Source organism: Calonectris borealis, chromosome 5 (genome assembly GCF_964195595.1).
Source record: "Calonectris borealis chromosome 5, bCalBor7.hap1.2, whole genome shotgun sequence".
Lineage (NCBI taxonomy): Eukaryota > Metazoa > Chordata > Aves > Procellariiformes > Procellariidae > Calonectris > Calonectris borealis.
In genome coordinates this window covers 41,838,294-41,853,208 of record NC_134316.1, presented here as the reverse complement: position 1 = coordinate 41,853,208, position 14,915 = coordinate 41,838,294, and the positions used below count along the sequence as shown (strand labels likewise).

The 14,915-nt window shown below is 42.4% G+C and overlaps 1 protein-coding gene across 1 annotated transcript in view; it reads left to right on the top strand.

Moving 5' to 3' along the window:
• STARD9 (StAR related lipid transfer domain containing 9) overlaps positions 1-14,915 on the top strand; it is a 123,038-nt gene that overhangs the window by 5,233 nt on the left and 102,890 nt on the right. The window contains exons 6-7 of the mRNA XM_075152051.1: positions 353-552; positions 8,445-8,552. Coding sequence (XP_075008152.1) covers positions 353-552; positions 8,445-8,552 — 308 coding nt within the window. The remainder of the gene's footprint in view (positions 1-352; positions 553-8,444; positions 8,553-14,915) is intronic.

Genomic DNA, 14,915 nt, shown 5'->3' with positions numbered 1-14,915 from the left:
AAAGTAGAATTAAGGAAGAAATCTTTGGTTCTTTGTTGAGCACTCTCTGATCTGACTTACTTGTAATTGGTCTACTCTATATTTGAAATTTTCTGAGAATCCCATTTTAATCTTTGTAGACTACAAAGTGTGTGTGCTGTCAAGGAGTATAGCTTAACAATTCTGTAGTATACTATGTAAGCGTAGCTGGTGTTCCTCTCTGCTGCTGTTGAGAAAAGTTAAGACGATAGAAACAATTTGGATTAAGTCGAGCAGAATGTCGGTAGATAGGATCTGAGAATATAAACTGGCATTTGAGTCCCATAAACTTGAATGGGATCTTTGTGTGAACACTTGCTATATGTCGTTGCAGGATGTGAGTCCAAAGTCCCACATCACTGTCGTTTCAGATGTGGAAATGAAGGTCTTCCACACAATTGCAGAGGAGGAGCTGGCATTTTTACTGAAAATGCTTTGCACAGTCTGTGAAATGGGAAGGGACAGAATCCAGACTTCTGGGATCATCGTCCTGTGCATCCATCACAGGCTTAGCCTCTCTCTCATTGTCTTAAGGTAATGATTTAGGCCAGGCAAATTAAAGCTGTTGTAATTTAATGCTTCCAGAAATAAGATGAAAACATTTCTAGTTAGTTTGTTCATTATAATTCCTTCAAATGAAGACAAATACGTGTTTTTGCCGTATCCCAAGGAGTCGAGCATATTTTCTTCTTTTACTGTATCTATTATTAGAGAGTTGGCTGTGGAGATGGTAGAGTTTAGCTAATACCATTTGCCATTGACATACCAACTCATTCTTTAGTATGATTAAACAGATAAATCTGTTCAAGTAAACAGTGATTCACAGCTTGTAGGAATTCATTTTAGCATCTCTGTGGCAGGTCATGAATTGGGAAAAGTGTTGGATCCAAAGGATCTATCCCATACTTCACTCTGAAGGTTTCTGTATTCTGGTATCTTTTTCATTTAGATATAAGGTTTCTGGAGCTTAAGGTGAATTGTTTCATAAGAACTATACTTAAACTACAAATAAACAGTACAGTTAAAAGGCAATTTAAACAGAAGTTGTTTAAATGGACTGTAAAACATTCCTGTATGATATTCAGATATAGCGCAGAGTTTCTCATATTTTGAAATGCAAAACCAGAAAAAGTCCAGTTAAAAATGAGTAACGACATTGGCAAAAATCAAACAGGAATTGTCCGTTGAGCCTGGCATCTGGTTTACGCATGCAGCCAATGCTGCTTGCTCTCACATCTTCACAATAATGTCAGTAGCTGACAGGGACAATATTCTAAAACCAATTTTTTAAAACTTCTGGTGGTTTTTATATTACTCTAAGTGCAAAACCTTTAGCAATGCAACAGTTTGACATTGATTTCAATTATAGTTCTTCAGAAGTTTCAAAATTTTATTTTACACAATAAATACAACCCACATAAAGATTGGAGGTTTTCAAAGGAATTTAAAACACTTGAGAGCTTTCCTTTAGCACTGGTAAGGAAGGGATACTTACCTTCCTTAAATTACTGTCAAATTAATTAAATGTGGAGTGCTTTGCACTTTAAACAGTGCTGGTTTTCTGATTGCCTGCACGGAAAACAAATGTGATCGACTGCCAGTTCTTTACTGCTGAAGCAAACGGGTGTCTCTCGGGTAGTCAGGGCAGCACCCGTCTCATCGGACTGCCGGCGTTCAGCTCTGAGCTAAAATCCGGGTTGTTACGCTGCTGCAAATGAGAACTTGCTGGTGCTGCCGGGGGGAGCAGGGGTGTCCCTGGCCATTTTAAGCCTGAACCCACCGTCTCTTGGCCTGGAGGTCCCGCTCTCCCCGGCGGCCCTGTTTTAGGCGGAAAAGAACCCGGTTTGGGTGCTGGAAAGGCTGCCGCGCGGCTGCTTTGGGGAGAGTTTTCCCGAAACCCCTCCTCTCCGCCCGGGGAGGCTTCCCTCCCGCCCCCGCGGGCGCTGCCCGGGCCAGGCCGTCCCTCCCTGCCCTCCGCTCCCCTCCGCGGCGGGGCCGGGCCGGGGCGGGGCGGGCGGCTCCGCTCCTCCCCGGGCGCTGGGGCTCCGCGGCGGGGGCGCGATGCGGGGCCGGGGCGCGAGCGGCCGGGGCTGCTGGGCGTGAGCCGAGCCATGGCTAACGTCAAGGTGGCCGTGCGGGTCCGGCCTCTGAGCAAAAGGTGCGGCGGGGCGCGGAGGGGGGGACGGGGAGGTCCCGGTCGGCGCGGCGGCGGCGGGGCAGATACGGGACGGCTGCGAGGGGCGGCGGGATGCCGCCGGTCCTGTCACCGGGGACGGGATCGCCGCTGTGGGGTGGCTTAGCTGGGACTGAGGGAGGGACAGCAGGCGCTGGGGAGCTTAACGGTGAGGTAGGCGGAGCGGCAGGACTCTTCTCTCCGGGTCACCAAATAGCTTGGAAAGTTTTCTTGGAAGAGTCACCCACTGGAGCTGTTGGGCTGACTTCCCTCTTCCTGAGGGACCCAAAATAGGACAATTGTCATCCCGTGTAAGGGAATCTTCCCTTCCCCTTTTGTTGTTGCTGTTTTTTCCAGCGGGAGGCAGAGCCGGATATTCCCATTGTCGCTCAGCTCCGCTCCCTCCCCGGCTTGCTTGGCTCCAATAGAAATCCCAAAAGCTAAGTGATACGGCTCGAAGACAACTCCCACAAACAAAAAGATGCTGTAGCACAACGCTGTGGTGTTGTTTGGATGTAATACATAATTAAAACCTTGCAGACTTTGGAAATTCGGGGAGGAAAAGAAAGAGAAAAAGCAAGCAGCCAAAATTTCAGTGGCTGGTAATTTACTCCTCCTGTTAGAGAAAGGCACTGTAGCACTTCAGGCAGAAATGGTTTGAGATGTGGTATGAGCTCTGCGGGCCGGTCTTTGATGCTGTCTTTGTTTTTAGCGTGTGTCACTCACGTTGTTTCTGACTGCGCTGACTCCTGTGATAAATGACTCTTCCATGTAGTACAGAAAATGATTCTTCAAGAGTTGCCCAGCCTGAAGACTACCCTACTCGTTTAGCCGGCAGTACAGTAGCATATTTTGCACTTTTAAATTCCTATTTGTTTATGGATTTTTTGCCAGACAAGATACCAGACAGTGTTGAATAAAGTTAAAAAAACCAAACCTGCTAGTCTTAAATATAAAAAGGGAAAGGTGGAAAGAATTTTGCAGGTTTTCAATATATTTTACCTTTAACTCAAAACTAACTGAATTAAAAAAGATTTTGTCCATAATTTCATTAAAAAACAGATTGGGTAATATTATTCGGATTTATTGCACAGCTGTGAATGGAACAGATTTTAATAGATACTGGCATATTGTAAGAAGAGTTGCACACAGAAGTAAGCTAAGTTTAGCCTTTCATTGCTTAGTCTTGCTTTAGTGTTGGAGATGCTCTTTGATTTTTATTTTCTTCTGTATTGTTAGTCATTCTTAGTATTTACTGGTTAAATAAATTGCCATTACGCTCTCTAGAAACAAAAAACAGTATACAATTGCTAAGTATTAACATTAAATGACAATTTGGTAACGATATTAAGTTATGCAGACCATAGGACCCTTTTGGTTCAGTCTTGAAGGGTTTGGTGGAGATTGAAAGTATTTAAAAGTCTGACTTGGGGATGTATTTCATTGTGCAGTCAATGACGTATTTGTTTCTTCCACAATAGCATTTGGCTGCCTATTTGCAATTACGTAGTGGACTTAGTAGGGTCCTGTAGACTTAAGTTAAAATGACTGTTTCTTAGCAGCTGGGGAAGAGAGGCCAAAGACTGAATCGGCAGGGGTGTAATCTTCCCTCTCACCAGACCCTCCCTGGCGAGGAACTTCGCACCACGTCTGTCTTAATGTTTCTTCCGCGATGGGTAGCTTTAAGCGGTGCATAACAGTGCATATATCATTATAGCATTAAACCGCACCTATAACTGTCAGATAAGGTGTGATAAACAGGAAAACCTTCAACACAGTCAGCATGGGCCAGCTGTTTGGTCAGGAGTATCTTGGAGAGGAGGGTGGGATCAGAAGGGTGGACAGCCTCCCGCACAGGGGAGAGACTGATCTGGTGCTGAAACGGGAATGTTTGTACGAAGGTGAGAGTGGAGACCCAGGAGGTAATATGAGAAGAGACTGTTAAATAATTCCATCTACTCAACCTGTGGCAGCGTAACTGATGGGGTGGGGAGGCAGAGACCAGTCTTGCAGTATTTGACCCCAAAGGCCATTTATTCCTTGTGCTGTGTTGCCACAGCTGAAGTCAGCAAAAGCATTTCAAGATGGATTTTTATATTTTATAAAAGGGGAGGGAAAGTGATTGGATGTTCTCTGTGAAGGCTCTGACACGAGAACTTGCTTTCTAGCCTTGACCAAAATTGTCCAAATGCAGTGACTTCAAGGCAAATACCAAAAATATGAAGGCTTAAAGTAATCTTGATAGAGATCGAAAGGACTAAAGCTCTTAGTGGGGATAGGGGCCTGCTTTTTCTATTCCAGCTTCTTATACCGCTTCCATATTGTGGTCACACAAGCCTCTCACCCTCTCTATACACACATGCTGTGATTGCCTCTAACAGGTACCCATGTTGCCAGAGCTCCTAGGATCTCTTAGGTGCTTTAAAAAGAAAAACTTCCTGCATAAAAATTTCAATTCAACTGGGTTGAAGTACTGTAATGTGTACAATTGCAGTTCCAGCCAAAAATACTAAACTTTGTTTTTTAAGAGTCCCAAAAATTGAAAAGCTGCGGGCAAAGGCTAGAACTAGAGGGTTAGTTGGTTGTTTCTAGGCTATCGTACAAACTTTACTTGCTCATTGTTTCTTTTCATTTAATTTACAATGGCAGATGAATATTGGTTTTGCATCTTAAAATTTACAGAATATTCAGATGTTAAAATATGTTAATATGGGAGTTCATAAAATCCCGTTTTCTGTTTAAAGTTTCCATTTTTTATATAAACCATATTAATCACATCTGCAACTTGTTATTTAGCATAAGGCAAAGAGTGGTCTTTTTGTTCTGTGCCTGTACGGCGCCCGTCACAATGCATTCTTTGACAGAGAGCTCCTATGCGCAAATAATCCCCCATAGTTATAAAGTGAGTACGGTTATACAGAATGCAGAAGTTTTTCCTTTGCCTAAACTTTAAATAGCTTGTAACCAATCTTCTTCATAATGTCATCAGTCATTCTGTAACAGACTAAATGATTTTTTTTATCACCAAAATGTTGTCCTGGGAGTGAATTCCCTCAAGTGTGTTCCCTGGAGTGACAGTGCTTTTAAAAAGTCTTTATTATACATTTACTATTCTACATACTAAAAGAGATTTGTTACTTTGTGGTTACATGGATATGTGTTCTGTGTAAATACATTTCTCCCTCAGAACGAAATATGGAAGCTTGAGTGGGTGCTATAAATTGGCTATAGCGATAGGTAATAATCAGGTGTTAAGTAGGAGCTGGGAACTGATGAAATGCCTTTACAGTTTATTTCCGGCTATCTTAATGCTTGGTCTCTTAGATATTAAACTTTTGTCAGGAAAGTGTCATGTTATTTTTGGCTGTCAGTCAGAAGCTGTTGATGGAAACCACTTTCAATGCTAGCACGTAACTATGTGAACTAGGAATGTTGTTTCTTTTTCTTTCTTGATTTCTGCCGCGGAGTGTGCCAACACCACGCTCTGCAGCGTGGGGCTGTGATACCAGATCTCCCCCTCCAGACCTGGCAATAGTGTGACTGGCTGAGAAAGAGGGTGCATTACCCTTCAAGTATTTCCGTACTGTGTCTAGGGCTCTCCTTGTGCCTGGGTAGCTTGCTTAAACCTCTGTTGGGTATTTGCGTGCTGCGGTAACACCTGCAGCGTTAGACCTGCCCTTTGACTATTTCTGTAGGCCAGCAGAAACCAATGCTAGTTTTTATGTGCTGCTAGTTTCAAAAATGTTTGTCCCTGTGGTATCCCATCACAATTCCAGTACCTGGTTGATTGCTCTTTCGGTGGACCTCAGCCCTGCGTTGTGGGAGAGGAGGACGGGAGGGCTGTGTCTGTGCGTGGGAGGCCCTCGGGGAGGGGAGCGGTCAGCGTGTCCAGGGCAGTACAGCTGGGATGGAGCTCAGCTGCCTCATGCCTTTTCCTCCATCATCCGCTTCCTCTGCATCTTCTGCTCTGCATCCAGCTGGTCTCAGCTCGCTTGGGCACGCTTCTATTCCCTTGTCTCAGCGTAGTTTGAGAACTGCCATGTAAGTAGTCTTAAAGATGGGAAAGAAGGGTTTTAAAAAACAGTGCTCTATACCACAACGAAAAGCCTCATGCATTACTATAGGAGTCTCTTTTTAGCATGCAGCAGTGACTAGAAGACGTTGCATTCCTTCACGGATTGTGCATTGAGGCCTGGGTAAAATCATTCACAGCAACTTTGTTTAATTGAATTGTAAAATTATAGTGGTGTAAGTTAAAAACTTGATGCTAGGGCGTGCAAGTTGCCCTGTGACACTTTTTGAGAGTTTAAAGTACTTTGCTGGGCCCTGAAGTTTGGGAGATACTTGTGCAGGACCCAGCAAAACAGAAGACATATTCTGCTGTTGAAAATATCTTCTCCACTTTTCAGCTGCCTCTGTGCCTGGAAAAGGAGAGACTGGCAAGGAGCTCTTATTTGAAAGGGTCTTTCCTGGTGTCTTTAATAACTCACAAATGAACTCTCCCATCCTCTATGAACCTCATAGACATGTCACCCGAAAGAGTTGCTGAACAGGTTGATTAACCTGAAAGCTGCCCTTTGCCTTTCTCTGCTTTGCATTGTTTCCAAGCTGTATCTCGAAGCCTCCTGGCCAGCTGTTTATTTCCCAATCCCCTCAGGATTCCTGAGCTTGTCCTCCACACATTGGCAAATAAGAGCATCAAAGAAACGTTGGGGCAGTCCCAAGCAGCAAAGCTGAACCTCACTCCCAGCTGTGCAGGTGTTTACTATCAGAGTCTGAGCTGCAGCAGCAGTTTTCCTCGTTACTGCAGCTCTGTATGGCATAGCTCTCTAATCACCTTCCTGGGATGCAGCAGGTGATGAAGCTTGAGGGTGGGATAGGGGTGGTGGAGTTAAGTTTGAGCTCCTAAGAACACAGTTGATGGGTGTGAGCAAGCCCAAGGCTGGGAGGGAATTGTCTTGCACGGTAGGGAAAGTTTCTTAGAATTTCCAGAAATGTGCTGGGTGTGCCAGGCCAACCTGAGCGGTGCGTTGAGCATAGCTGCAGCGAACAGGTGAGAGAGGAGCTCAGCTGATCAGTGCATTATGATGTAAACATGTAAAATTAATTTCTATTCAAAAGGAAAGTTATCTGGAAAAAGAAAATTACTTTAAGCATCATTCTGGAAATGACGCAAAGTAAATCACTGTTGGTTTGTGCTGGGTATGCCTTTATTAATCTGCTGCAGGGTCAGCTTCCTTAACTAGTCTCTGTGCTGTGGTCCGCCTCCTTTGCTCTTTCTAATCACGTTGTGGTAAGTAAAAGGAAGGATTATTATGTAAGCAAGACTTTTTGCTGTTTTATAGACTGTGCTATTAGCTAATCTACACGCTTGTGTATAACCACAAGAACTTAGATAGAGCAATATTGCCTACTGCTGACAAGAGTGATAACTTTTGTAGAAAACATGCTTTGAATCTTACGCATAACTGATGTTAAACGCTGCATCAAAATAAAATTAAAGCAACAGCAGATTGGAGGTTATTGTTGTTCTCCCTCTTACCCCTGCCAAAGCAAATGTGATTGTTTTACTTATTCAAGCATATTCCTTTTAAAATGTTTATTTCTTACTAGTTGCTCAGTGCTGCCCTTTTTAAGCACTATCTGAACCGACTTCATGATGTCAGTGGTAAGAGGAATGTATTCTGAGGAAAGATAGCTATAGATGTTTATGTTAACATTTCAAAACCTTTTCCAATTACATTTTTAAAAACAAAGAAGCCATGACCCTACTTTATTCAAACTGTTGTTGTGATACACTACTTCAAATGTGTTTGATGCAAGTGTATAATGACACAAGATATTGGCATCATTAGTATTCATACAGTTTATTTTTGTTTACAACTTCAACTTCTGCTTAAGTTAGCTTTTCTGTGCTTTTTGGATGGTGTTTAAAAAGTGTTTGTACTTATCTTTCTTTGCAAGGAGAGAACATTTGTTTTCTTTTATATTTCTAAAGCTAGATGGGAAGATTTTTTTCTTCTTTTTGGTACTTTTCTTGAGCTGACTTAAACTTTGCTCTGTGACCCAACTGTGTGTTGGATAAATTAGCTCTCTGTTAATGGAATATTGCCATAATCTCTATTAACTGCTTTACTGTATGTAAATGAAAATAACTTCCTTAGAAATCTGTACATATTTTACATTAGCACAAGAAATACATTGCAGTCAAAAATTCTCTGGAAAATGGATGTAGTATAATTTTGTTTTATAGGTATTCACAATATGTTCCACATGGATGTAATTTTCAAATACAAGACAAAATACTGCTTTCTTTGAAGAAAATGACAAAGGGACCAGAACGTATCTGTGAAAAGAAAAGGTATAAATATAGGAAAAAACAGGTAACAGGCAAGAGCAGAAAACACCTTTTAGCTTGCTTAGGACTGTTAGATACTTCTTATGCTATTCCATGGTTTAGACTAAGGCAGGCCATTGAACACAGTATAGCGAAGCGTCTGTCTTCTACCCTGACCTTGTTTCCTTAGCCTTCTCCATCATATATTTTAGTAGATATATTCCTTGCTACCTTGGTGCTGTCGTCCTCTCACACCTAGACAAATGGCGGGCTTTTATCTACTTTTCTCTACTGTGATAGCTGAGTGACTGTTGTTCCTCTGTGTCCCTCTGTTACACGACAGTCCCTTTCTTCAGGTGGTGGTAGCTGAACTCTGTCCCAAAAGCCGTGGGTTTTGAGGTTGGTACCTAATGGTGGGAAAGAGCTGTCTCAGGCCTCCAAGAGTTGCTGTCTGAAAATCTGCACAAACTGCATTGGTTATGCATTGCTCATGATTACAAGCTTTTTTCCCACAGAAGAGTTGGGATTTTTAAAAGAAAAGTTGAGATTCTAATTTTGTGTTTATAGAGAGGAGGTCCCTCTCCCAAACAAATGTATTTTAACATTTGTGTATCCTGTTTTGTAACCTAGCCTATTGTTAAGGTTATCTTGACATCTTTTCCTCTCTCTCTCTCTCAAATTAGTTATTTTGCTTTGCCTAGTCTATTATTTAAAGTTTCATGTAAACTGTCATTGAGGTGGCTGCTCTTTTCTCTTAGTATCCGTACTTGGCACTCGCAGGGGGTTTTCGTAAGTCACACCCATGTTTTTATAAGGGTCCTGCATCAGCGACCCTTCCCAGATTGTATTCTTCTTGTAGTTGCATGAAGCAAGTTTTCTAACTTTGGTAAAGGGCAGACTTTCTACCCCTTTAAAAGGGCAGGACTGTGCATGTCCTGAGTGGCCACCACCGCCCATTCCACAGAAGATGATGCTTCTGCTGATTTTATGTGACAATACTGTGCATGTACTCACTTAAGCCAGGAGGACAAGGCGCTAGCTACCGGCGGTTTACTTCCCAGAGTTAGAGGCTGACAGTCTCTTCTTCCCTTCTTTCACTTCCCTTGTTGCCTGGGCAAAAGCAGCTACAACAATGTCCTGAAGCAACAACAGCAAAACCGGTTTTTGGAAGCCTTCTAATATTTTGCATTTTCGTAGAACGCTTTTCCTCCCAAGTCCTAAGAATACTTTATGAGTGTCAGAATGTTTTGGAGCAGGAATCAGATTTTTTGTATGCAGCAAAGAAAAATGGGGCACAATGTCATTAAATAACCTGGCCAGAGCCATGGCCAGTTTTGTTCTCTAAGACCACATACTCTATCTGAGAGAAATTGTAGTAATGCAAGGTGACGTGACTGCACGCGTAGAGCTCGCTGCGCATCTCCCCTGGGGAATGGTGCAGAGGTTGGATGCTAATCTTGTGGAACCTTTGTGCAATACATGGTGAGACACCACCACTGTGCACAAAGAATTTATGTGAGTTTTGGGTGGGATTTCCCCAGTTTCCTTTTCTTTAGTCCAATGCTTTATGTGGAATTTAAAAAGTAGTGCACTCCTAAAATTTTCCTGCCATCTTCCTATCTGTAGCATAGATTTTAAACAAAATAATGGAGTTTTGCACCTCTGTTTTTGGAATTTAAGACTTTATTGTAGTAGCTGCTTTTTGATGAAAGAGGTACCTAAGCAAGAGAGATAAGACAGTGCAGAGCCGCATTCAGTGTCACAGTCATCTGTTTAACTACGATCACAGACTGAAGTTCTGTCCTGGTGGAATGAAAACTGACCACTGTATCCAAATTCTGGTTTGCATGGAAATCACGGCTTTTGCACAGAATTTCTTTGATGCAAAAGTCCGTGAATTATACTATCTCATTACTCAGTAAACAGTTGGCAAATCAAGGGTGGATGAAATTGGACTAACTGGACTGTACTTTGTTGTAAATCCTCCTTATTTCGTGCTTCCTTAAATGCTGGTGGTATGACAGATGAAAAGACTTTTTCCTCTCCTCTTCCCTCCTCCCCTCAATGCCTCTGTGTGAAAGAGAAAGCATCATTATTCCACAGCTGTTCAAAGCACTGATGGATCATCAGGAGTATTTCTGCCTTGGATTGCTCAAGGAAGATGCCTGGCGCTCTTGGGAGATGGTGCAGACAGGAACACTCTTCTTGTACTGTGCCATTCACATGGGCAGGATTGCAGAGCTTACTGTGACCGCAGGAGGCCATCCTGTGCTTCCTCTCCTAGCTCATGAATATATATAGCAAAAATCTGGTAAGATTAAGACGACTTTAACTGTTTGAGGCAGGCCTGTATCTGAAAAGAGCACTGACAATGCCTCATGTTTATCTCTGCACCAAATATTACTATTTTTGTTGCTTTATAATATTTGCAAAGAATAGGGGGAAACCACACGAAGATGATGGTGATTGCTAGGAATGGTGATTTTTGCTTATCAGATTGCGTTAGCCATTATCAGAGCCAATGAAAGCTCTATGCAGCTAGGAGTAGCCTTGAAAGATAACTTAAGCAGCATGTCTAGTATAGCAGCGTGCTGTCTCGGTGAACTCTATGTACTTGGCTTCAGTATAGATTTTTAAATTATTTATAAACATCTGTTCTGAATTTGGTAGGAGGATTGCTAACTGGGTGTGCACTCCTCTTTTGCAAGACACAGTAAAACAATTATGACTTAAAGAGAAATACCCAAAATAGTATATTGGGTAGTACTAAATAATGAAAAACACTGAAAACAAACTTTAGGTAAATTTATTGATTATTGATACTTTAAAAAAAAAAAAACCTGTATTAGCCAAAGTGAGGATGTTCGTACTGTTAAAAGGTCTTGACTTTCACAGTTTACAGCAGTAGGGATAAGGACACAGATTATGCTGGTGTCGTGGAGAGATGCTGTGTTTGGGAAGGTTGTGGTTGTAGGTACCTTAACTTGTCAGTAGAGTGCAGAAGCTCTAATGGCTGAAGGCTTTGACATTCTTCTCTGCAGTTTCTGGTGGACCAGCATGGAGTCTTAATTGCTCTTCTCATTGCACACTTGGTCTCTCAACAGATGTGTCCTCAACCCATTTTGTGTGGGGCAGGGTTCTCTGAAGACTAGCATAACTTAAAAAATAAAGTAGAAAATACCCTGCATTGTTTGTTTCTTTGTTTCTGTGGCCCAGGTCAGTCACTCAGGAGGTGCAAAGGTGGCAGCTTCTCAAAGATACCTCTGCCAAGGCCACCAATAAACAGGAGGCAGAGACACTTTACGATATACTGTTAATGGGAAGGAAAAGATAAATCTGAATACTCCCTGAACTTTTCCCCTTAAAACCTTTAGACTTTATGACCAAGAAAAAGCTTGGGTTAGATTTGCCTCAGGATTATTCTGCAGCTGCAGGCATGGTGACTGCATAGGGGTGCCATTAGATGGCACAAAGTGTCCCAGGTACAAGTGGTGTAGTTTGGTAAATGTTGAACCTTACTTATAGGCTGTCATGGCTATGGGTCACATCCTGGGAAGTGACAGAGTCCCGGAGACAGCAGCAGTGACTGCTGGCATGCATCCTGCTGAGCTTGCTATGGGTGTGCTTTTGGTTGTATTTGTAAGCAGAGTGTGAAAATATCTGTCACAGTAAGCCGCAGAAGGCTACGTTTTTCCTAGAAAAGTCTAGAAAAAAGACTAAAGGGAATTCTTCCAAAAAACAGAACTGACATGATTGCCCGAATCAGCAAAAATGTCTGCGAGAGGGGAGGGATTGGTACTGTGGCCATACCGCTTTTGAGGTCCTCTGCCTCAGTACAGGTTGAGATTGGGTTTGGAGTTAACTTGGGTGATGGGAATTGGTGGCAAACCGTAAGTGCTTGCAACGATTGCACTGCAGGGTTATTTTCAAAGTTTGTATGAGTAGACACATACTCAATTCTTTCAAAAATGATTTAAGATTTCTCATGTACTTGAATGCTATATATTGGCTTTAGTATATTTGCTTACTTTGGTGAGCATTTGGTGGTCTGTATTTGTAGAAGCTGTGTTGTATGACATGACTACCGCTAATGACTTCAATATTTTTGCTTTACTGCATGTGCATGTTTTTAAAATAAACAGGCGACTTTAAAAAGTTAGCTCCTTTGTTCTCCAAGTGCCTGACTATTATTTGAGAGGGTGGAGGAGAAGTGGGGCAAATTTTATAAAGCCTAAAACAAACAACTGCCCCCTTTTTTTCTACCCACTGCTTCCTCCAGCTCTGTATACCTACTTGCACTTCTGTACTCGGTCTCCGAACTCGTCTCAGTGAGGTCCAGCAAGCTGTGGAAATGTCCCTCTTGCGGGTCTTGATCCTCCCGTGATTCTTTTCCACTAGCTCGTTCTTCCAGGTCTTGCAGAGTGCCTCTTGTCCCGCTGGGGTTGCATTAGCTTTACACGTTGGCTGCAGAAATGATTTGTCATAGGAACAGCAAATGTTATGAGGAGATTTTCCCTTGGGCTGCCCCTGTTTTTTGGACTGCCACAGCAGCTTTGCTTCTGTCTGGTCTCTCTTGTAGCTCCCCGTTGCAGCCCTGCCACTGCATTCTGTACTTGTGTCGCCGTTCTGTCGCTGGGTCTGCATTTCTCTGAAACTTTCTGTGTCTGAGAAGATCCAGGCTTTTCCTGGGACATGTACCATTAAATGGTCTTTCTACAGTTCTATCTTTGCATGCAAATGAGTTATCTGTACAAAGCAATTTAGAAGAAGAGAGGCGCTTCCCAAACGTAGCATTAATTTTTCAAGAAGTGGGGAAGAAAGGAGGATGGGGAAACTAAGCCACTCACTGTGGCTTCTGAGCAGCAGAAGTCAAATGTGTTTAGCGTACTTTGGAATGGATTTTATTGGTACAAGGAATACAGCTTTCATAGCTGTGGAACAGAGCACCCATTCCTAAGGATGACTGATGTTTTATCAGTCAAATGCAAACTGCGGCGCACATATGTGTAAGAGCGTACTCAGAAACACAATTTTTGCTGAGAGCGCTTTTGTAGTGTTTGCAATCTGGAGTTAAGGTCAGAACATCTAGAACAGCTGTGAGTCTGCTTTGCCTCCTGGGCTTTATATATTAAACTGCTTTCTTTCCCAGAATTATCTGGTTTGTACCTAAAAGAAGGGTGGAATAAAGACATGTTTACAGGGAGGCTGAATGTACAGTTTGTAGAGCTGGGAACGGCTGCAGGTCCAGTTTTGTTTATGCTCAGTGCTCTCTGGCTGTAAGCTGCTGCAGAAGGGAAGGTCTCCATTCCCACCACTGCGTGTTCCTGCCCTTTCTCTTGCTTTGGCTTAGCAACCGTGTGACCGCTGTGTTCAGAGCTCTGGAAAGGCTCGCTGGCCCTGTGGCACCTTGATTATTTATTTTGGTGTGTTTGTTTTCTGATCACAGCTGATCTGAGTCATTGCATGGGTGCGTTACTGCTAGATCAGATGCAAGAAAAGAAGTGGGAACACGTGTGGGATGTTGGAGCAGAGAAGAGGAATTGCCCCTTGCAGGAACAGCCTGCAGTTAAGCTAGATAAAGTATGCTGTGATCTGCACCCAGAGCAAAGGGGGACTTCAGTTCTATCCCTGTTTGCTGGTGGCTTTCTTATCGTGTGAGACTTGAACAAAGTTGCTAGACTCCTGCATAGAGCTTTTTGGCTGCATAGTGAGGAATCACGTTACCCTGTGGTAAAAGGTGGTGTGGTAATTTTATTTTGTGTTGTTTGTATTTTACTGGTTTTATATTTATTTTAATATAAGTATGTAAATATGAGTATATAAATTTATATATATATGAAAAATTCTTGTACTTCAAAGGCTTTCTGTTTGGAATTTCTTCTTTATCTTGAATCTTCAGTAATGACTGTGGCCTGGGAGAACATCGGGCGATGAGAACCCACATAAAGTCATTCATTCATAAGGTTGTGTGTAGTGCACGTGGACTGAAGGCAGTGACTTTCATGTAATTATTATAGGTGGGGTTGGGAGCACTGCTTGTTTTGAGATTGCCTCAGGTCTGCAATTAGAATACCCTAGCATTTAAAACTATTAAAAGCTTTGCCAGATTTCAACCATTTGGGTAGAAATCTTCCATGCATGAATGCCTGCCTCAGGCTAGATATTTTTAATTATTTTTAAGCTTTGACCAGAACGGTTCAGCTGCTACAGAAGATAAGGCTAAAGGAAAATTAGGTATTAAAATTTAAAAGCAACTTACGGTGATCTTTTATTTGAATTTCCAATTGATTTAAAATTGGAAATCTGGTGTGCATTTTTTTAATTCCCCATCTGAATCCACCCATTTCTGCTCAAGTTCTAAACAACTAAAACTCTTTTAACATGCTC